Source organism: Microtus pennsylvanicus, chromosome 2, assembly GCF_037038515.1.
Source record: "Microtus pennsylvanicus isolate mMicPen1 chromosome 2, mMicPen1.hap1, whole genome shotgun sequence".
Lineage (NCBI taxonomy): Eukaryota > Metazoa > Chordata > Mammalia > Rodentia > Cricetidae > Microtus > Microtus pennsylvanicus.
Window position 1 is genome coordinate 102,774,165 of NC_134580.1, and position 24,257 is coordinate 102,798,421.

General features: G+C 45.0%; 1 protein-coding gene across 10 annotated transcripts in view; it reads left to right on the forward strand.

Moving 5' to 3' along the window:
* The window catches only part of Sema6d (semaphorin 6D), a 563,414-nt gene that overhangs the window by 526,070 nt on the left and 13,087 nt on the right, over window positions 1-24,257 (forward strand). For all 10 annotated transcript variants that reach the window (XM_075962007.1, XM_075961999.1, XM_075962009.1 and 7 more), the window contains 2 exons: window positions 23,243-23,404; window positions 23,809-23,920. In XM_075962007.1, the coding sequence (XP_075818122.1) occupies window positions 23,296-23,404; window positions 23,809-23,920 (221 nt within the window). In that variant the 5' untranslated portion in view covers window positions 23,243-23,295. The remainder of the gene's footprint in view (window positions 1-23,242; window positions 23,405-23,808; window positions 23,921-24,257) is intronic.

Sequence of the window (24,257 nt, forward strand, 5' to 3'; positions counted from 1 at the left end):
AACTTTAATGTAAAAGTTCCCATAATTCTGGTACCAACAGAAAAACGTGACTTTTTTTTTTAATTTGCCGTGGATGCTTATGACAGTCTGAATAAGGCTTATATTAAAAATGGGAAATGGAGCCTGGAGAGATGCCTCAGTAGTTTTAAGGACCTACTGCTTTAGTAGAGGACCCAGGTTTGGTTTCCAGCACCCATACAGGCTCACAACAGCCTGTAACTCCAAATCTAGGGAATCTGATACCTTTTTCTGGCTTCCAAGGGCACCAGACATATACTTGTGCATATATACGTGAGAACTAAACACTCACATACATAAAAGCAAATGACAGCTGTCTTCATGAAGAAACACTTTGCTTGTGTGAATGGATAGTAACTCTATTTACTTAATGGTGCATTTCCTCCTCATCTTTTCTATTTTTTCATATTTATGTATTTTGGTTCTTTGTAGCTCAGATTTTTTCTGGAACTTACTGTGTAGCCCAGATTAAGCCTGCCGCTACAGTAATCTTCCTGCCTCAGCCTTTGAATGCTATGATTGCAATCATGCACCACTATACTGGACTCTTCTCTGCTTCTTATCTTAAAAATTTACAAAGTATTATTTTAAGGGGAAATAACTCAGAAATAACCATGGTTTTCTATTTCCTGCTACTTTGTATCATTTTCTATATAGCTGTAATTAGAAAATGTAAACACGAGCCGGGCAGTGGTAGCCCATGCCTTTAATCCCAGCACTGGGGAGGCAGAGGCAGGCGCGGATCTCTGTGAGTTCGAGGCCAGCCTGGTCTACAAAGGGAGTTCCAGGACAGGCTCCAAAGCTACAGAGAAACCCTGTCTCGAAAACCAAAAAAAAAAAAAGAAAAGAAAAAGAAAAAAAATGTAAATTTTGTACTTTTATTTTTTTCCCACTTACCATTACATCATAAATTGAAGATTTAATTTTAATCTCATTATTTTTTTACTCCACGAGTCTGATGAAATAGACTTTTATCTAAACTTTTTATATGTTCAGATATGCTGTTATCTCTTTATTTTTGTTGTCAATAAGATCTTCTTGTCTTTTTTCCTTCATACTTTAGATTATTTCCTTGTGATAAATTGTCAGAAGTAAAACTAAGTTAAAGACTACCAATTTTGACATGTACACGTATGGGGAAGAGGGGGGATGTTTCACCTCAACAGATTATTTTTCTTTTTCATTTTGTTTGATTCTTTCCTCTTCTTTTCATTTTGCCATCATTACCCTAGGGTATCTTAGAAGCAGGACACCATTGTAGATTACCAAGTCTGTGGCTGGCTTAGTGTTGATGCTGCTCTTTTGGTAGCATGCAGAGTACCTTCCCATACCAAAGTCACTAGAGCATAGGGGTACTCTTTGTAGGTACCAGCTCCACCTGTCTGTGTTTAAAAAGTTATACATGTGTTGTCTTCAACAATGGGGCCTTGGTGTTGGTTTGTGGAGAGCAACATGTGGTTGTGGCAGTAGCCTGAGTTGTTTGGGAGTTCCCATGGGATGTCTTTGGCCAACAACTCAATTAAATGTAACCGAGTCCTGGTACTGGAATTTTTATCTGGTGGCAAGAGATAGCCAGTTGGGATTTTGTCTCCCCAATTATTTGATAATTTCATTTAGATTGCCTTCATATAGGTATATGCTTTAGGAAATTTCTACTCACATGGCCCTTAATTTTAGCTGCCTCTGCCCATATTCTGTCCCTTGTCTCCTCCCCACTAGATCTTGCTGTTCCAGGTCCCCATCCACTTATATCTCCATGTATCCATTCATCTATCCATCCACCCATCCATAACAATCCCATTTGCTTCTCCTAACAAGATCTGTGCCCTTAGTTCTTTATTCTATACCTAATCTTTGTGGTTCTACGGATTGTAGCTTGAATATTAATTAACAGCTAATATCCATATATATAAGAGAATACATACTATATTTTGTCTTTCTGGTTCTGGGAAGGCCCACTCAGAGTGATCTTTTTTCTCTGCTCCATCCATTTGTCTGTGAAACTTAGGATTTCATTTTTTAACTGTTGAGTAATATTCTATAAATGGTACTACATTTTTTTTACCCATTTTTCTGTTGAGGCACATATAGGTTGTTTTTCATTTCTGGCTATTATGAGTAGATTGTGGTGAACATGGTGGAGCAAATGTTTCTGTGGTAAGATGACATCTCTTCTAGGTAAATGCCCAAGATTATCTGGATCTTGGGGTAGATTGATTCCCGTCTTCCTGAGAAGTCACTACACGATTTCTATGGTAACTGTACAAGTTTACGCTCCCACCAACAATGGAAGAATGATCTTTTTACTCCACATCCTCACCAACATGAGCTGTCACTTACTTTATTGATCTCAGCCATCCTGACAGGTGTAAGATGAATCTCAAAGTAGTTTTAATTAACAGTGTCCTGATGGCTGTGGATGTTGAACATTTGTGTCTCGGCCATTTGAGTTTTCTATTAAGAATTCTTTTTTTAGTTCTGAACCCCATTTTTATAGGTTTATTTGTTTTCTTGGTTCATTTTGTTATCTGGTTTCTTGAGTTCATTATTATTTTGGATATTAGCCCTCTATCAGATGTGTAGTTGGTAAAAATCTTTTCCCATTGTGTAGACTGTGTTTGTCTCAGTGACAGTGTCCTTTACTGTGCGGAAGCCTTTCAGTTTCATTAAATTCTACGTATTAATTGTTGCTTTTAGTGCCTGTGCTAATGGAGTTCTGTTCAAAAAGTCATCTCTGTGCCAATTAGCTCAAAGCTGTTCCCATTTTCTCTTCTATCAGGTTCACTATGTCCGGTTTCATGTTAAGGTCTTTGATCCATTTGGGTTTGAGTTTTGTGCAGGGTGATAAGGATGCATCTATTTGCGTTCTTCTACATGCAGCCATTCAGTTTGACGAACACCATTTGTTGAAGATGCTGTCTTTTTCCCAGTGTGTGTTATACCTCAACAGATTATTTTCTAAAGTGTTTGCTGTTACCCTTCCATGTGCAATGTATTCATTTCATCCATATTATCCTTTAAAAAGAATAACTAGTAGGGTCCTGGGTCCATATCTCAGTGAGTGAAATGCTTGCTGCACAAGCTTTAGGACCTGAGTTTGTATCCCCAGCATCCAGAGAAAGGCAGACGTGAGCAATGCGCACCTGTAATTCCGGCAGTGAGAGGCAGAAGTGGGAGAATCCAGAGCCCACTAGCTATCCAGCCCAGTAAGTCAGTAAACTCCAGTTTCCATGAGAGAACCCATCTCAAAAAGAAACATGAAGAGTAAACTCCAGTTTCCATGAGAGAACCCATCTCAAAAAGAAACATGAAGAGTAAACTCCAGTTTCCATGAGAGAACCCATCTCAAAAAGAAACATGACGAGTAATAAAAGCACTCCATGTAAAACCAGCATCCACATATGCACACACTAATGCATACGCCATGCACACACAGGTTCATACACACCTAATGTCCCTCCAAGCAAAGCCACTTGACCTGCGTGAAATCATACCTCCTTAAGCTAGTATTTACTTCTATGATTGCTGACAAGGAGCCTGGTTTTATTTTATTGAAGACACAGGAACAAGACATTTTAAGGACAAACTCCATCCTGGGTGAACCGTAGACTAGCGTGAAGGCTGCTGCTGGACAATTGTCAGAGCATCTGGGCTCTGACCAAAGTCACTGGGTCCGCAGGGTGCCCAGCGCTGACAGCTAATTTCACTCTTCTGCTGAACTGAGAGGAGTGAACATAGGAAATGCTATTTCAGGACAGAGACAATAGTGAGACAGTCTAGGAAAGGATTTACACACACACACACGCCCCAAGCTCAGGGTGGAGGATATCCCCGACCAAACTACATGGGCGACCGTTCCAAATCCTAGCGTTTGAAGTTCGCACGCTTGCCAATTCTCTGTGTTTAGGCAGAGCTCAGGAGACACTCCGCTCTGTTCCAACTAGTTTCTGAGGTAGCGTGGCTGAGGCTGGAGGAGCCAGTCTTGAGGTGATGATGACCGGGTGCCGCCCATCAGCAAGATGTTTCCTTACAGCTAAGAGCAACAGCCTGTCTCTCTCTGCAGTGGATCTGGCCACGCAGGCTTCTCCGTGGCAATTTGGGCTTCCTTCCACTACTACGGTGGCTAGGTTCCCATGACAAACATTAAGATATGGGCGCTACCCCATTATTACGTCTTATGTCAGAACTGGCGCTAGCATCCCTTCAGCCAAATTCTACTCCAGTTGGCAGATTCGCAGAGAGGGCTCACTCACTTTCAGAGGTGGAGAATTTGAAAACAGCTGGTGATGATGTGCCTAAGCTGTCATACAGTGTTTCTAGCCGTTTGGGAAGCTGGAAATCTGGGCCTTGGAACACCTGTGGCAAGGAGGGATTGTGTGCTTGCCTCTGTACCACTGCTCTTAGAGACTCGAGGAGAAGGTTTTCTGTGCATCTAAAATACCTTCTCGGCTGCAAGGACTTTAGCCCAGCCTCTCCTGAGCTGATTGGTGCCCTGTTAGACGAACAGTTCTGTCATTCACCCCTGCAACCTGCCATAAGAAACCAGGCTGTGTGGCTGTGTGTGGCTTCTAGCAACCTATTGCCCTTCTCTGTTAAGACAGATTGAAGGGTTGGGGCCAAGTGTGTGGTGTACCTCAAAAAGAATAAAGGTGTCCGGTATATGTGTTGCCGTTAATCCTGGGAAAATTCTTAACCTTTGAATGGGCTAGCAGCTGCATTTAGAGAACCCCACCCAACTACTGAATGGTTGATTTCAATGTCTCTATTACTAGTTATACTGGCTAGTTTTTCTGTCAACTTGACACAAGCTAGAGTCCTCTGAGAGGAGGGAGCCTCAATTGAGATAATGCCTCCATAGGATGAAGCTGTAGACAAGCCCTTAGGGCATTTTCTAAATTAGCGGTTGCTGTAGGAGGGCTCAGCCCCATGTAGGTAGGGTCACCCCAGGATGGTGGTCCTTGGTTCTAGGAGAAAGCAAGATGAGCAAGCTAGGAAGCAGGGTTACTCCATGGCCTCTGCCTCCAGGCTCCGGCCTTGCTTGAGTTCCTGCCCTGTCTTCCATTGATGATGAGCAGTGATGTGGAAGTGAAGGCCAAATAAACCCTTTCTTCCCAAGTTACTGTGGTCATGGTGTTTCATCACAGCAGTAGAAATCCTGAGACACAGCTGTTAGGAAATTGTTTGATCTGTAGTTTCTTGAGCCAGTCTTCCAGAATCTCTTCCAGGGGGAGAATCTGAACCATAGAAGGCAGTGGTGAAATAACCAGAAGTTCTTTTAAAACACATGAGTAACATAGGGCAGGAGACAGAAACGATCGGGCGTCATGCTGCTGACGGCAGTACTTGCAAACATTGCTACTACTGGCATTTATTTGCATTATTTACAGGTTTTTTGGGGGGTTTTTTTTTTTTGGTCTATCAGGTCTGTGCCCTTTGAAACAACTGTGTATTATAGATCCAGATGGTTTTCTTGTTGTCAGATGTAAGGTGTTTCTCCAGTGTTACAGATACTAGGAGGTGAAACTAAAATGTTTTTATTGTATTTATTGGTTGGCCAGTTTTTGTTTTTGAGAGAACCCACGGCCTTGTGTGTATAGTGCAGGTACTCTACCGCTGAGCAGCATTGCAGCCCTAGAGTAGCTTAGAATCAAAACTTGTTCCTTCTCTCGGTTTTATGGAGATGCTGTTTCTTGGATGTGGCAAGAAGCTGGGCCATCGTCCAGGAGAGTCTTCCATGTTGACACTTTTTAAAAGTCTGCCGACGAGGAGTAGAGATGGGAACGCCTGTCTCACTGGGCTTTGTTGTTGAAAAGAGAAAGTTCCAGAAGTAGGCAAGCCTTGCAGAATAGCGCAGGCATGCTATGTGCTTCCCAGCATGCCACCTCTGCCAAATCAGCCAAAAGAAGTTGCTAAGGAAACCTCTTAATTTGAAGGGCCTGGAAAGAGGGGGCCCTAATCTTTTGACACTCTGCTTGTCTCCAAGGAGGCTGGAGCAACTTTGCCGAGAGCGTTCAGAACTCTGTCTCCTTCAGACTGAAGGTGACTCCAGCCTTCTCAAGCCCAGTAACCACCTAAAGGCATACATAGGTGTTGGTGGGTGGTCAGAGAGAGTCCTCTGCCCTGGGCTGAGACTTGACTGTGAAGGTGAAGGGAGGAGAACCAGGTGGGACTGGCGCTTGCTCTCCAGGCTTTGACAGCTGTGGCGTCAGGCCTGGCTTCCAGCAGGGACCTCCACCCCCTTTTCTTTCCTAGCTTTGATTTATTTACTTTTCTGGTAGCTACCTGTCAAGTCATCTGACTAGAGGAAGAAATGTGGGCAATGTTCCTGTCTTAAAAATAATAAAACTGAGCTAAAAATAGAAAAAAAGATTTCTTTAAAGACTTAAAATTCCTTTCCCCTGTCATTTTCCTTCTAATCAGTGTTAACTTTTTCTGGTCTACTAACCAAGTCCTCAGACAATGGCATCTGACAGACTTAAGGCCTGCTGTGTTGTGACTGAAGACAAGTCACCTCTTCATTTCCTCACTGGTAAATTTGAAAAAATGGCTCCCAGTGAGTGCTCACCTCAGCACAGGGCCTAGAGCTCTGTTCAAAGTCAGCCCTGGCCTGCAGTGATCAATCATTGTTTCCCAATTACCAGCATCTGCATAGTGCATACAAAACTCCGGGATGTGTCACGTGGAAGCAAACCAAGAACGCCGTGGGAAACTCTGCTCCTTCTGCGGGGCTGCCAGAGGGAATAGCTTGGCAAGGCCTTGGTCCCTGAACTTGATTCTCTTCTGTGTGACAGAGCCTGCAAATTCACAGCTCAACCAGAAAGTCCGGCAAGTAGCTGCAGAGCATGGTGCCGGCCATGTGAGTCCGTTGCTGTAGTCATGCATGGCGTGCCCTCAAGAGCAGAGGGAGACATGGCCGAGCTGTGGATGGGTCTTCAGGAAGGACTTTGGTGCGGAAGAACTCGCCTGCTCTCCAGGATGGTGGAGGAGAATTCTGGGAGTTCCAGGAGGGCTGGGGACTTGCAAAGTTACTGCTCCCTTGGACGGGGGCTTTTTCTGAGCTCAAACAGAAGCAACACCAGCCTCCTGGGCTCTGCAAACTGTGGCTAAATAAAGTCCTCGTAATAGCACAGCCTCTTCCCCACTTGGATAGCACCTTCACGACTTAGAAAGTATTTTTACTCGTATTTTCTCACATGCCCCTCTAAAGTCTTAGTGAGGTGGTCAGCAGAGGCGCACTTCCTTTTGCCACCTCAGAGAAGGTAAGACTGGGAGCTGGGGGGCTCCCAGGAAGCCCTCACGCGTACAGGAAGTTCCTCACTGCTTGGGGTTGTCTTGATTCATGGACACCCTGTTTCTTTCTGGGACAGCAGAGAGACACCACACACTGAGAGGGTTTCACAGATGCACTGAGGTAGCTTTGAGGGCATCAGAGTTATGGTTAGAAGACCTCAAAAGCACCCCTACCTGTGTTGCACAAGACCTCTGTGCTTTTAGTACGCACTCATCTGAAGGCCGCTAGGGCCTTCACCGTGATGAATAAGGGACCGCAGCCCTGTTTCCCACCCATTTTGGAAAGGCCATAGGAAGCCACTCATACCCCAGCCCAAGGCCCTCTTCCCACCCCAGCCCCATCATCACCCCTCCCCCACCCCGTCCTTTTAGAACTCTTTGCCGGCCACCTCACTTTGTCCCTGTGAACTCTTAGATAAAGAGTCTACACTCTTGCCTCCCTGGCTTTGTAATCCTTTCTTTTCATCAGAGAGCTGTAAATCTGTTAGGGTAGGAGGTGTAAAGGAAAGCAATCCTCTTTTCCCTACTAAGGTAATTAGGCTAATTTCCTCTCGATGATTTTCCTATTGTTCGGACTTTTTACCCGTCTATAGCCACATTGTGTTCTAGCACTCCCCACCACCCTACCCCACCCACCCACCCATGGGACATTTCCAGTGACTAGGACAGAATTTGAAGCTGTAGGCTTTAGGCTTGATGGGCAATCAATCAGAGCCTGCCCCTGGAACATCGTAAGCATCTGTGTGTATTCCAGGAATTGCAGAATCAGGGACAGCCCAGTGGTCAGACCCGTATCATCAGAAAGGGTGGCTCTCAAGTGATGGACATAATTTAATGTTATAGTGTTTCTCTTCATAACTGGTAACCATTGGCGATGTTGCCACTTAACTGTCCTCTAGGGGAGAAGAACTGTTAGGATGAATACCTATCGCAAGGGGACTTAATAGATTGGCACACAGGATACGGTCTGGGTAGTCCAGTAATGACTGTCTTCATGTTGGAGAGATGGGAACCCAGTAATTTTTCCACTTATGAAGTGGCTACCTGAGCAGTTGCTGAAGGCCTAAGCATTCCTGGGAAGCCAGTGGTCTTGGTTCTTCATTAGAAGCCCCATAAAACTGGATTATAATCATGATAGAGGAACAGAGACAGCAGCCACAATAGGGCAGATGAGCTCGCCAGTGTCATGTTAAGTCTGGGCGAGCTGCCCCTGGAAGGTGGTGCTGCCATCTACTGTGGGCCCCCCAACTTCACATCACGGGGTCAATGAAGTACTTTGCAACTACGCAGAGCAGCTTAGCTCTCAGTCCAGTCAAGTTGACTACCAGGGTTAACTAGCTCATCCTCGTGAGGGGGAAGTGCCCTTTGAAAGCTTCCCACCTTCTTCTTTTCTTCATAAGGGGCAAGGATGGCCACAGTTCACCTAACCAAGCGTTCTCTCAGGAATTTGTTTCTAGACACAGATGGCACAGCTTGCAGCACCCAAATCAGCAGCCACGCCGCTCCATGGTAAAGAAGAAGCATAGCACAGGGGGGTTGAACTTTCAGGAATTATTCGTGAGAAGGAAGAGGAAAGGGCTCCAGGTGGTGAGAAGGCTTACACAAGGGCAGAAGGCTGAAGGCCACACTTGCCAGTACTGAGTCTTCCCTTGTCCAGTAGACAGGGTTTTAAGAGAGGCCCGATCCATTGCTTCTCTCTGCTTCTTCTTGGGCACCATAATTGTAGGGCTTTGTTGGTGACATTGTGGAAACTACTGTTGTCTACACAAGACTGTTCTGAGGCTCTCTGAGACTAGCTCTTGAGGTGAGAGGGAGAGCCGTGGGCCTGAGGACAGATGGTCCGGAAGCCTCTGAGAAGCTATATGCCCTCAAGTGGTTCTTTAACCCCTGGTCTGCACCGCCAAGACCCATCCCTATTTCAGCAAGAGGTCATGGAAACAGAGGCCAGATACCAAACACAGTTGTGGGTTCTAAAGATAAAACAGAGAACAGCACAGATATGACCTCTCTTCTCAGGCCCCTGACGTGAAGTTCTCCAGAGATCCGGTGTGTGCCTAAACCTTTAGAGTAGGTAAGAAATTGCTTATTCTCTAAGCTAAGCTGAATACTACTGGAGAGCTGGGCGCCCCTCTTTCAGGCCAGGAGTAATTCATCAACTCTATCAACTGTGAAGTTGGGTACAGGGAGGGCCTTAGAAGCCTGGGGAGAGCTCCTGAGTGTGTGTGAACTAAGCTTCCGGTGTGCGTTATCATCGTTAATTAGAAAAGAAAGTGGTGCCCTGTGAGAGACTTGCAGCTCCTCACCCCTGGGGCAGGAAATACCTAAAGTCCATGTGTCCTGTGGCCACCTGGTTGTAGGGGAACAAATGTGTCCTTTCCTGTCCATCTGGGACCCCATCAGAGTGTCAGGCCTACTTTCTTAAATCCCGGTGGAGACTCATTTGCCATGCAAATTCCATCTTGGAAGATCACAGGCAGAGATTGCAGAGCAGAACCCCGCTGTCTCTGTGTGGAGACCAAGCACAGGCACTTTGTATCCTAGGCAACTCTGATGCTATAGCAGAAATTTACAAGTATGAATTGGAAATCATTTGGTTAAAGAGTCCCTTTCAACCCAGGCACCAAATTCACAAACATAGAATCTGATGAGTTAGAAGCAGTGCTCGAGATCAGCTGTGGTCTAGCCCCGGCTCTGACTGTACAGACGAGGAAACAGAAACTGGAGGAGGGGGCTTGCTTTCCTCTGGCCTCAGGGATCCTTAAAGGCATTCAGAGGAAAATCCAGATTTTTTTTTCTAGCCGCCTCTAACCTCCAGGTCTGTTTGGCAATGAAGGTAAGATCAGAAAAGGGAGGAAGAGTGAATGGAGAGAAAAACGTTTGAAGCCCGGTTGTCTCCAGTCTTGGAGCCCCACACCTGTCCTCAAGGTCACGGCTTAAGCCTTGAACAGGCTTCCCGACACTCACCCTGAATAAAAACATTAGGTGCTTCCCTGTGCCAGGAACTTAAGTTCTTTAGAGGCTGAGCCTTCCTCAGTAATCCAAAGAGGCAGCTACCCCACCCCATCCCCTTTTACAGGGCTACTGAAGTACAAAGGGGTTAATTAGCAAGTTCAAGGTCAGGGAGCTGGGTGGGTAGCGAAGCTAAACTGCTGGGTACCCCCCTACTCTACTGAGTGTACCCCGCTGCTCAGTAGTGGGTGGGGTAAGTAGAGGGCAGCAGAAGAGTGAATTCTGCTCACGCCTTTGTCCTGTGTTTAGTAAGGATCAGCAGCGGAGGTCCTGAGAATCTGTGCGGATTTACCTAGACTCCAGTTCTGCTTCTGTGGCTCCAAACGTTACCAAAGTGCGTCGTCAGAGAATTGCAGTAGAGCTGTGGTCCACACCTATGTAGGCCCTCCTGGGAATTCCGCTTGGCAATGAAATCCTCCGGTCCTGGTTTCTCAACGGTGGCTTCATTTTTGGCACTGGACTAGTGGGCTGGGCCTAACTCTCTAGGAACTTCCTTCCGTCTAACAAAAATTTGTCTGTCAAAAAAGTAATTATTTAAGGGGAAAAAACAAGCAAATTTGTACCTTACTGGAAGTTGCAACAGTAGTCCAGGGTCCTGCCTTTTATCCCTCTACTTGTGAACAATTCAGAACCTTGTGGACAGCTAAGGATGCATTTCAATGACCCTCTGTCTATCAGGGTAGAAGTCCTTCTCAGTATTCGTCACTTGCTATTACACATACATACGTGTCTCCATGTGTACATGCAGAAGACAGATACAAGGTGCTGAACACTGGATGACAGACCTACTGTTCTTGACTTTAAATGCTCCTTCGTTTGATCTTGAATACCACTTTTCTTTCTCTGGCTGGTTTGAATCTTAACCCTTCTATAAACCTGTCAACAATTTCAAAACAAGACACCATTTGAAGACCTCTGTAAGTGGTTCACCGGGCCCAGTGCATGAAGACCGGAGCCCCTCGCGGTAGAGTGAGGTAGCGCTGCTCTCGCGGTGATAAACAGAGGTCCCTGGATCCCGGAGCAATGCTGCTGCTGCGTCCCAGCCTCTGTGCTCTTGCAGCCTCTGTGCCTTCATTTCCCGTAGTCTCTTCCCTTGCCAGACAGAATAGCAGTAGCCCTTCTTCGCCTCCCCTTGCCCGAGCACTATTCATGTTCTCGGAAACAATATTTCACCCTGAATAATATTGCAAGCTAAGGCTACAGAGTGGTCGCATCTGACATGTCGGTAGAAGAGGAGCGCACATTCGTTACTTCTGCCATCCTGACCCCGTGGGCAGCACTCAGGCACACACCCAGGCCCCATTATCCCAAGCAGAATGTCACACACAGGCCATATGGCAGCCACAGCAAGTCATCTGGTGGAGAAAGCTGGTGTTCCAAAGACAAGCTGAGGCCTTTGGCATGGAGTCTTCCCAAGAGCCTGGGTCCTTCTTCTGTCTAGAGCAGTTACTTTTTCTAGAGGCCAAAGAAGGGGAACAGCCTGCCTGAGACCTGGAGTGAAGAAAGCTTGGTGATGGATGACCTTGCTGCTAATGTCTCTGCTAACTCCTTAGCCTTGGAAACCATTCTGTCCTCTGCATAAAAATAACAATACAAAAGGAAGACTGTTATTCCTTCCTGCCACAGTAATCTCCTGCTATGCACTTTCTTTCTTTCTTTTTTTCTTTTTGATTGCAAAAGGTTCCTGTTTATATTCTCACAGAGTGGGTCCTCATCTTGATCTCTTCAGATAGTTTGCCATTGTCCCAGATAGCGCATTCTTCTGCCTGAGATCTGGCCTCTTCTCGACTTCTCATCAGTTGCTTGTGTTAGTTTCACCCTAGATGAGGACTGTTGCTAGAACAATTTAGCTTTAAAAAATGTTATCCTCTCCGAGTTGAAGGCTGACAGGCAAAATCTTGTGGGCAAGTTTTGACTGGAATGATCTGCCCCACAGCAGTGGTTCTGATTACAGGACACATTGTGCAATCTCTATTCTGGTTGACTTAGAATCTGGCAAAGACGGGTTAGGTCCTGTTCTCTGTCCCTTCCTGCTCAATTTGTTTTCAGTTCAGTTCCTCTTGGAATTATTAATAGAATTACCGAAGCTTTCCCGGTTCCAATAGTAGTGCTCATTGATTTAAGAACATCCGGACACATAATGAAAACCTGTTGCTCGTCACAAACCTTCTTCAACTTGCCAGCTCTTCTCATGCACATAAAACAAATGGAAAATAATCAGAATTGGATCAAGTTTTAAGAAACATAGGTTTTTAAAACAAGCCATTAATCATAGACCAAACAGAGTCTGCACCTCAGCTCCTGCCTTCTCTCCCTTGTGTGGTACCCACTGCCTCCTTTTTCTCTTCTGTTAGCCCTAAGGAAAGAAAGCACAAGTGTGTACATACTGATTTATCCTACATTGTGCTTTAGGACAGCTTACTTTAGAATAGGAAAATGGCCATCTAACAAAGCAAAGAAATTCCCAGTACAGCGTCTCAAGCCTATGCCACCTAGGAGGCAGGCTGACTTTCTGTGACGTTTGCTGGGTCATAGAATCAAATCAAGTAGGCTTCTTTGACAGACTTGTGCATGCATAGCGTCTCTCTCGAGAACCACTCTTCTCTGTTTCAGGAAAGCTATGAAGTGAGCAGAAATGGAATACGGGGCAGGGATGACCGGGAAATTGAATAACTTAGTTCTTCGTCCTGGGTTCCTCTGGTACCAAAGACTGGTTTTCTAGCAACGGGCAGACGTGAAAATCAGCAGCTGTTGCCATCTGTCCTACAGCCTTTTGATTTCACAGCCTGAGGCTTATGACCCGAGGGCTCATGTAGATTGCATATATTAGCCTTGAAAGACCATCCACTCCATCCTAATGCGTAAGCCCCACATGCTGCCTTTGTCCCGTAACTATTAAATATTTTCAGGCAACCTCCTTGAGGCCAGGCTCTGTGCCTGATGCTGGGATGGAAGAGAATGCTTTGACATCCAGCCATCCCATCTCTCTTGGAGAGACTGGTTGCAAAAATCTGTTAATGTAATGTTGTCATCCAAATTGAATAGAGACATGTACAGTGATGAGTTCCGTAGAAGAATTTGCATGGTGTCAGCGACATATCCAGAGCCACATGACTAGAAAATAATATGAAGTAGATATGAATCCAGGCACTGTGAGCAGTAAGCCTGCACCTGTAGGGGTTGTTCAGACGGCAAAGTCCAAGTGAGGATTCTTGGGCTCAGCTTTCAGAGTCTAGCAAACTGAATTGTATCTGGCAGAGATTTGGGCAGCTGGATCTGGGTTAGGAACAAGGTCTGTGTTGAACATGACGGTCTAAGGTTCGGGGAGCTGGCGACAGTGAAGAAGGCAGATAGGAGGCAAATGACTCTCTAAAGATTCTGACTAAGACCTGAAGAACACGGTCTGAGGAACCTGGCCTGTTGAAATGACCTGGGAGAGGTTGCTGATCTGTGGCACCTGGAGCATTCCAGATCAGCCCGTCAAAAGAGATGGAGTATCAAGAATCACAGGAGTGACCAGCAAACATGTACAGCGTTGTTATATGCCTTGATAAACCAGGCCTTAGAATGAGGATTGCTTGCTTTGGACTTGATTATGGGTGGGCAGGAGCTAAGCTAGACCGAAGTAGGTTAAAAGTGATAAAGTAGAGACCATGGATTCAGATTGCTCATCAAAGAAGTCTGGCTGGGAAAGGTGGTGGGGAGGGGGGAATGGTACAAACAGGATTTGTTTCTGATCAGACTTGCTTGGGATGCTTTTATGATGAGGGAGAGAAGCCCAGTGGGGCTTGGGGTTGCACCAGGTTAATATTGATCCAAGAAGGGTAGCTGAAAGGGAACTCAGAGCCTTACCTATGACCCTCAGAAGAAGATCATGCGCCCTTCAAGAAATAAAGGTTCATATGCATTTTGATAGAACACATGAAGAAACTCAGGCCAGTGGAGCGGAACAACTCGTGTCTGACCCAGGTCTGCAGTGACCTGGTCTATGGTCTCTCTCTTCCCTCGATGTCACTGACACTGATAGGAGACTTCCTGGCATGGTCCTCGTGGTACTGAGCAAGCACATCCTCCCAGATTCTCCTGGTCTGCAGGGCTGCACGATACAACACTTAAACCAGACAGCTACGTTGTCATTTCCTCAGTATTTATCACAGAGCAAGGTTTTAGGAGGTTAATTGTAGCCTGTCATTAACACGATTAACACGGTCGTGCTGGACACCTCTTCCTTCTAACCCTCTTCATCCCCAGAGAGATAAGGGTCTCAGAGTCAAGGCCTTTCAGCTGCCGCCTTCTCACTTCCTAAGAGGATGCATTCATTACTACCTGGAACCTGTTTAAAGGCCGGGGTGTAGGCTCACAGGAGAGATGTCTTCAATGAAAGAGCAGCTCTTCTCCAAGAAACCTCATCGGGCAAGATCCTTGGAAGCCTGGATGTGAGGAGACACCCAGACTGTAGGACCCGGATGACTCTCTCCCAACACTACTTAAGGGTCTATCTGGAGTCTACATACACACACTGGTGGCTTAAGGTCCTGCTATGTCATCACACATAGTAGTGAGCTTACCACTTGCTTATGACCCAAAAGTCATGCCACCCACCCGTGTGATTACGTACTATTGTAAATGACCGATTAAAGCCCAAACTCCGACATAGAGCACACTTCTTGAATGTGGAATAAATCTCTCTTCCGTAACTGGCCTTCAGTTTCTGTTCCATATCGTGATAGGTTCCAAGGAATAGCAAGTAACTTGCTTCTCTTTGCTTTCTTTCAGTTTCCCCAAACCCATTGTTCTTTTCCCATCCTGGCTTACAAGGCTGTCAAGGCAGAATTTCTATAACCCCAGAGGCCATCATTGTGATCATCACCGGACTCCAGAGTAGATGGCATTCTGTAATTCCAGATTGCCCCCCTCTCTCTTTAGTCCACAGCCTTCACAGTGAAATCAATGCTGTTGAGAGTGGAGCCCCAGATGCCTGTCCTCCTGGAGCCTGCTACCTTCTGTTGCTCTTTAATAGTCTGATATAAATCTAAATTAAATTGGAGTTCGAAAAGCTCCTGTTGCCCTCCGAGAGTCTGCAGTTCCAGAAGTTGCCTCCAGAGTTGATAACCTAGCCAGATATCCCTCTGGGACAGGAGAATCTTTTGGGAGCTCTAAAATCTTGTGATTAAGGAGGCCAAGAACAGAAATCAAGAACCTGTGTCCACATCGGTCAGGGTGGGGTGTGTGTGTGTGTGTGTGTGTGTGTGTGTGTGTGTGTGTGTGTAATCCCAGCACTCAGCGCAGACAGGAGGACTGGTGAAAGGAAGTTTGTAACCTAAGCTACATAGCAGGTTCAATACCATTCAGGGATACATAGCAAGACTCTATCTCGAGAAAGGGGAAAAAATGAGGAGTTAAAGGTAAATGGGTGAAAGAGGGAGAGGAGAAGGTCCCTAGCAGAGGGTAAGTTGAAGAATTCCTTGTTGGTGCCAGTGGTACATACCATCTTCCAGTGCCCAGCACCATGCCATGGTGGCAGAAACCCCATTTAGGAGGGATAGAGGCTTAATATGAAGCTGAAAAGGAGAGGACACAGGATGAGAACAGCCCAGAAGGCCACATTCACAGCACTGGGGCTTTGATAGGAAGGTTTTGGAGGGCTCTGCAGTCACATGCCAAGGCTTACATCTTGGAAAGATAATTCTTGTTGCATCTAGAAAATGAATGGGGAAGCCAGGGTGGTGGCAGGCGCATGCCCGCAGTCCTGGGGCTGCAGAGGCTGAGGCAGGAGAACCCCCAAGGTTGAAGCCAACTTGGTGAGACTCTGTCTTAAGAGGAAAAATTAAAAAGGAGATGAACAGGAGGCTGAAAAATGGTCAGAAGGAAGTGTCAGAAGAAGGAAACAGAAAGGTGGTGGTTTGAAATACTGGGAGGAGCCAAATGTGGTGTTTCAAGTCTCCACAATCACAGCAGGAGGAGGCTACGCAAGAAGAATTCAAGAGTTCTAGGCCAGTCTGGGCTTGAACTTCCAGACAACCTGGGCTGTAGAGTAAAACCTTGTCTCAGCTGAAGTGGGCACTTTGATAAACAGACAGATGTGACTAAAGGACCCTGGGCAGAGTGTGGCCCAGGGCTGTGAATATCTGTGGTATTCGGTGTCTTCACAGAGAGGCCTCATTTAGAAAGAGTAAGAACTCAGGATGTAGATGACTGGGGAGGAGGTGAGGAAATGGTGGGAGGGAGAATAAACAGCTTAAGCCTCCATGAATGGACGGAGAGAGAGAGGAAGTAGCTGCAGGACCTGGGTGATGGGAGTGTTTGTTCTTTTGCTGAGATGAGGGTTGAGACAAATATGAATACCCAACAGTATTCTATCAGTTATCAATTAAAAGTCATCTTCTATAAGAGATGGTGAGAGAATATAGAGAGAGAAGGGGCGTGGGAGAGTGTAGTCTTTCTGTTCAAGAAAAGACTGAAGGTGAAGGATCTGGGGGGAAAGTTTGGTGAATAAAGTATTGCACTGACCTGAATTCGGATCTCCAGCACCTGTGGTGATGCCGGGCATGACAACAGATGTCTCCAATAGTGAGGTATTGTAGGCTAACCGTCACCAGCAAAAGAGCTCCAAGTTCAGTAAGAGACACTGGAGATCAAGGAAAATACATAGTACTAGCCTCTGGCCTCATGCAGATTGACACACTCCACTTGGATACATACATGCCCAGATGAAAGCATACAGTATGTGCATGTGTACACACATACCCGCCACGTGAAGAAAAGACTTCAGAAGCTGGTTAAAGAGCACAGGGAAGAGTCAGTGTGTCTTGGGATGAGGCAAGGTATTGAAGATGCTCCTTTGTCAGACTTAGTTATTTTGCTGAGCGCAGAAAGCAGGGTTATGTAGACTGTTAATTGAAACTAGAAACTTTTAAGTTTGTTTTTTTAAAAAATAGTCAAGTTTAGAAAACAAACCAGGATCTCTTTGGAGTCTCAAACTGCCATCAGTAGTTGGTGGTCAAGAGCTCTGTTCCTTGTGACTGAAGCAAAGCAAATGTTCCATGCTGTGGGGTAGATATGGAGATTAATGGCCATTTGTCCAGGATAGGGCCCCTGTAAGAAGGTTCTTGCAGGCAGGGGAGTCTGCAGCATCTATAGATATATTCAAGAAATGCATGACCTTTAATTATAGTGTCTGAGAGAAATGTTGAGACTAGAGAGAAAAGACCAGTTAGTAGGCTAAAGGTTCCGATGAGAAGAATGAACAGCGAGAATGGAATTGGGGAAGCAAGCAGGCTGCGAGGACCAGAGGGTTAGGATCTAGCTGAGCCAGGCTTGACTTTTGACTTCCTAGTTTCTGAGAAGGAATCACAGGGTGGACTCATGAGTGAGGGAACCACTAAAATCTTTGGAAAGCTCTAGAAAAACTGAGATGTTATCAGACATACTAAAAGGGAAGAAGGACGTGAGCCTTGACAAGCAAAGCCAAGGAAGGCTCAAGGGCCAGAAGAGTCATCAGGAAGCCAGAAGAAAGCAGTTCAGCTTCTAGGTCCTAGATCCTGGGTGGGAGGACTCAACGGTGCTGAAGTGCTCCCCATTGAGCCCTGGTGACTGGGTCACAGGTAGGATGGAACTTTCTTTCCTGGATGTCAAAGGGCTTTCAGAAGGCCACAGACTAGGGACTAGCTTCTTTATCTGGGAGTCATGGGTTTCAAATATGATCTCTGCATTTTGAATATAAAAAGGGATTGCTTTGACCCCTGTGTAAACTTTTGTGCCTAAAACCTCCATTTGAGTTTGGATCGGCTAACAGAAACTTTCTTAAAGTTTGTTTGTATAAAACATTTTTGTGTTTTTTAAAAAGAAAAAAAAACTGCCTCCAATGCTCACAGAATTCTATGCTGGAAATTTATTTTCTTTCAACACTTTTAAAAATCTCATTCTATGGTCTACTGCCTTCCATCATTTCTATTGACAAGTCAGCTGTCAGGACCATTCTTGTTCTTTTGAAGGTAATACATCTTTTTTAGCTTTTAATGTTTTTTTAAGTTTGTTTTTAGTATCTACAGTATAATATGTCTAAGTATGATTTTTCTTTCTATTTAGAAGTTCTTAAAGTTTTTATTAATGGGTAGCTTATAGTCTTTTGTCAATTTCAGAAAAATAGTATCATTACTTTGCTAAATATTCCTTCTGTTATTTTTCTCTCTAAATATCATGTTTTTTTTTTTTTTGTTTTTACTCTTCTGATTTGCCTTTTCCAGTATTAGCTATCCACATTTCTTTCTTTCTTTTTTGATTTTTGTTTTTCAAGACAGGGTTTCTCTGTAGCTTTGGAGCCTGTCCTGGAACTCGCTCTGTAGACCAGGCTGGCCTCGAACTCACAGAGATCCACCTGTGCCTCTGCCTCCTGAGTGCTGGGATCAAAGGTGTGTGCCACCACCACCACCGGCCCTCTCCATATTTCTGTCTGATAACTTCTTTCAACTTATTTTCCAGTTCACTGATAATTCTCTTCAGTGACCACCAACTCTTTACTAAACACAGTTATTAAGACTTTTTAGTTGCATGTAGATTTTGCTGTAAGATTTCCACTTAATTCTGCTCTTTAGATTCTGGTTCTTGGGTGACATTCCCTTTGTCTCCTTTATCCTTCAATAAATTTTGCACAGGTTTGCATTGTTTGTTTTGAGACAGACTCTCACACATTGCTCTGGCTAGTTTGCAACTCTCTAAGAAAACCAGACTAACCTCAAATCAGAGATCCAAGTAGTGGGATTAAAGAGGGGTACCGCCACGTTCACATACACCATGGGGTACCGCCACGTTCACATACACCATGGGTACCGCCACACTTACACACAGCATTGTTCCTTGACTATACGCTTGATAACTCTAATGTATAGTGTATCTGTAGACCTAGTTTTGTTACTTGCTCTCCACATAGGGTTGGAATGTCTAGCAATGGGTGGTTAATACTGAACTGTGGTGACTGGGTGAGGCTGCTTTTCTCACAAGTACTGTTACCTATTGTGTGGCAAATAGTTTCCTGGGGAGAGAAAACAAATTTCTCTTCTCCCCCCAGATAGGGAACCCACAATAGACCACCAAAGTCCAACTTGGTGAACCAATGCATTTTATTGTGCTTACTTACAGGAATATGGGTAAGGGACTGGTTACTTATAGGAACATAAATAACTCAAAGACAGCTGCAGCAACAAAACCCACCCCAGCGTGGGTGACAGCCTACAAAAGCTGGGAACCTGGAGCACCCTTCACAGCTCGCCAGCAGCTCAACGGGCAGGAGAGTGTCTTTCCCAGGTGCCTCAGTTGACCTAAAGCTCTTCCAGGCAGCTGTTCTTGTTCTGGAGTCTTCTTTGTGCTTCCCCCCCCCCCTCAGTCTTCCTTGCAGCTGCTTCCTGCTTCCTCCTGCTGGGTGGGCCTAGTAAGTCTGGTCAGTTTTAGGGTGTTCTGGAAGCTATTCTATTGTTGTTGTGCACCTCCCTGCTTAGGTAGTTCCCCTGCAGGATGGAGTGGTTTAACCTTGGAGACAACTAGCTCGGGATCACCTTCTCTTTTCTTGAAAACAGGTAGAGTGGGAGAACTGTACAGTCGTCAGTCTGCAGGTTAGGTGGCTGAAGGTTGGGTGGAATGGATTGAAGTTTTGCTCTCCCATTTCTCTCCTTTCTTACGGTGCAGCTTTTCTGGGCTATAAATGATGGCCTTTTGTAGTGTTTTGTGTATGTATGTATGTATATATGTATGTACATACGTATGTAGGTATATGTATACTACCCTATAGACTGCCAAAAATACTGTTTTTCTTTCTAGTTGTGGTCTCATTTGTATAGACCTTAACATAGGGTAAAATCAGCTGTGGCTCTGAAGCTCCATCCTTGAACCCATGTTCTCATGTGGATATGGTCTCTCAGGCACTGGGTATTCTGGCAGCTTAGAGTTCCTTCTAAGGGCTCTTTATTATTATTATTATTTTTGGCTCAGTGGCAATGTAATGCTAAAGTATGACAAAATATGCCTATCTGTGTATCACTGCTCTCTGACTAGACAGAGTACCCCCACTGAGAGTGCTCTCTCTGTAAGCTTACTCTGGGGAAAGTAGTTCTTCCTCCTCAGTGGAGGTGTCTGCATATATGGAACTGGACCTTGTTCCGAAGGAAAATGCCATCATTGTGGTGATGGCAACACATCGGGTTTTTGCAAATGGTTCTCCCTAACGGGAGAAGGGGATTTGCCTTCCCGTCTTTCTTGCTTAATGAGATGAACCAGTAAATCATAATATTTACTAAAAGGCTCCTAGGACTTTGCTGTCAATCACGTGGTGTTAGATGGATTATTTCACTGGTATTTGTATACTTCTATGTATAGCATAAACAGTAAAATTGTATTTTTTTTTTTAAAAGAACTTGCTTTGTGGGCAGGAAGCCATTGGTGGTGTACTTGATTCTGCGGCAGGGCATGAGAGGGGAGAAGAGCTCTGAATGTCAGCTGAGGTGCTACAGGAAGTGACAGCACAGCCATAGCTAGGGGCGAGCTATGAGTCAGCATGACCTGGCTTAAGATCTTGAAGATGAGGGCCACTTCCTGTGTGGGGAAATTCAGATGCTGCCTGGCTGGTTTGAGCCGTGGCAGAAAGCCTCACACAAATTTCTGTTTCTGCACGCGTCTTGCCACATTTCTTTAGGAGCAGTTGAGCGTTGGAGATCATTTTGTTATGATTCTGGGCAGAAAGAGCCAAGTGACTTTCCATCCAGAAGATGCAGTTCGGGACTGGGGCCACAGCCAGACTTGGTGCTTAGAGCATCATTAGTCTTTTTAGGCTGCTAGAATCGTCTGGGATCTTGACAAACAGAAAGCATAAGAGACAAGACCCGGAGAGGCTGCTTCAGAAGATGTGGCAAGGGGAATAAGGCTGTGTTGTCACAGCCGAAAGCGTGTGAGGCAGAAATACTAGAAATACAGTCATGGGTTTGGCTTGGTAAAATTCTCAAGAGAAGGTTTGCTGATAAGTGGGTATGAGCTGTAAAATCTATTCTCAACATAGTCCTTTGGTGTTTTTTAAAACAGCCTTTTATTTGTAAGAGAAATTGGACTAATTGCCATTAGTTTTTAGCACGGCTTTTCACTAGACTGTGTCCAGACTCTGGAGACTAAGCTGGTCGCACACAGTGCTAACATGCTTAGATTCTACTGTACAACAGGCAGGCATTTGCTCATCTGTCCTGGAGCTAGCTACTGTTTGTAGACCAGGCTGGCCTTGAACCCACAGAGATCCACCTGCCTCTGGGATTAAAGGTGTGCACTACCACCTCCCGGCTTGCTATTCCCATATTTTATAGAGGAGACCAGTTCTAGAGATTGTTTTTGGTCAGTCAGCCAGCAGTGGCAGAGTTCCATCCATTCGCAAGCTCGATTCATTTCCGTTCACCCATTTTTTTTTTGTGAAGCATTTTTATTTATTAACTCACTTCTGGACTCATTATCTACTAACAGAGATTTTATTAAAGCATTATTCTCGCCGTATAAAACTAGGCCTGCTTTTAAAATTACAGTTTTACTCATCTATATTTGACTTTCACTTTTGTTCAAATTAAATAGTGTGTGCTGTGTGTATTCGCATTTTTTAATTTATTGAATGATTGTATTCTCCAGAATTTGAGACGGCTTCTTACCATTTGCCCCACAGTTCTTGGGTGTACAGAGCGAGTCCTTTTTTGATCACTGAGTGTCGTGACAGCTCTGGTTGTGAGAAGATGGCATTGATGGAAAGCAACATCCTTAGAATCCCAGAGAGGGGCCTCTCCCATCGGCCCAGAAAACACAATTCATTTTATCAATGAGTCGCTAACGTACACAGATCTTTTTAACTCTGTTCTGTTTTCATGGTTTTATTGGGGTATTGATCTACAGTAACTGTACATATTTAATGTGTGATTTAATATCTGTGAAACATAACTTCAGTAGAAATGACGAATATAGCCATTCCTCTCAAAATGCCATCTGTTTGAAGGAAAAACATCCATTTCTCTCTCTGTGGTTTGGAGCCGAGAGTCTGGTCAGGGACTCAGCTGACTGCTCTGGACTCCAGCCTTGCCCCTGAGGCTCCATGAAAGTCGGACTGAATCCAGCCTTTTGCCAGTCTTTAGTTTTTCCATCTAACAAAGGAGGGTGTCGGGACTGAGGGTCCCTAAGGCCCCCTACAGCTCAAATTCAAATAAAGTGTAGAGGACTGTGGACTTAGGACATTGGTTTGCTCCTGAATGGTTTTATGGTAGAATGTCGGTGTCCCTAGAAGCTTGGTACCAGCCTGCCCACTCTGTCACCTCCTGCTTTACCAATTGGTTTTCACAAAATTGTCTTATTTCTTTTCAATCCCTTTCGCCCTAATGCAAGGTCACTGATTTCTTTTTGCAAGCCAGTCTTCAAAACACCTGTTTGATAATGCAGAACTGTGGCTTGGCTTGGGCGATGGTGCAAAAAGCCAGTGGCTGAGGGCAAGGTCATCAGCTCTGGCTTTTCAAGGCAGCTTGGGCCTTTCCTGGGAGGAAGAGATGTGTTGTATTTATGTGTTTCAGAACTGGGGTAAGGGATACAGATTGGAGTTTAATTAAAATTCTGATCCCTACTTTACTAGCTTCCTTGCCAAGTCAGCAGCCAACACTTCTGTTTGTGGATCTGGTGGTTTTGCCACTACAACACAGAGTTGCCTCCAAAATCCTGGCAAATGAACCTAAAGCATCAATATGTTCACCAGGTGTTAGCCGGGCACTGCCTTCTGTCTGTTTTAGCAGATACCTGTCTGCCGCTGCCAGGTATCTCTGTAGACAGGGAGCTATGGGAAGAGGTGGGCAAAAAATAGAATCGTCTACAGAGAAGGTGATTTCCCCACCGCATAAAGGTCTTCCATGATGCTTTTGTCTTCCAGGTAGCTAGGTGGGATTTCTGAGGAGCGGCCCTCAGATTTCTTCTTGGCCAACCATGAGGTTCTTTCTGCTATGGTTCTGCGTGCTGTTCCTTCTGGCCTCCAGGTTACGGGCGGTCAGCTTCCCTGAAGACGACGAGCCCCTTAACACTGTCGATTATCACTGTAAGTCGTCCCAAGCCGCCTCATCATTTACAAAGGAAACCTTAAGTTTGTCTTCTGTGTATATCCATTTTCAGCACCAGAGACAGATTTTAATACGTCTTTACAATGTTTTGCACAATAATACATCATCTGCGTTTCTTTCCTCGACCGTGCAGAAACGCAGCCAGTTCTGCTGGGTGCTGTCCTGCGGCAGCCCAAATGTAAAAATTGTGTGTTTTCAGTAAAAAAGAAAAAGACCATTTTACTGACATTCTCCATCTTTTACTAATTTATATTCAAGACCTTAAGAGAGGAATTTAGTTAAAACCCTTCCTACAAGTACTATATACAGCTAATCAATGCTGTCTATTGATTCTTCAACTCTGTAATCCTGACTGATGGTTTAGCCCGTTTTTTACTTGCAGATTCAAGGCAATATCCGGTTTTTAGAGGACGCCCTTCAGGCAACGAATCGCAGCATAGGCTGGACTTTCAGCTGATGTTGAAAATTCGAGACACACTTTATATTGCTGGCAGGTAATTTTCCTTTCGTTGGTTTATTAGATTAAAATTCTTTTCTCTTGTGGTGCTTGCATTAATGTGTCTAGTTCATGAAAAACTAATATGTGATTGTGATCAAGAATTGCAAGTAGCCAAAAATACTGTCCATGAAGAGCATGCTGGGTAGCAGGCACAGAATACAGAGCCACGGCCCTCTGTGACACGTCCAGAAATCACACGTCATTCTTTTGTCCTAAAGTAGCAGGGGAAAATTCATCCTTTATTCTTTTCTAACTTAGAATTATTCGAGCAAATATCAGAAATAGGGCCACGCTAAAGCGCTGTCAGTTTGTCCGAGCCTGGAAGCAAGGGC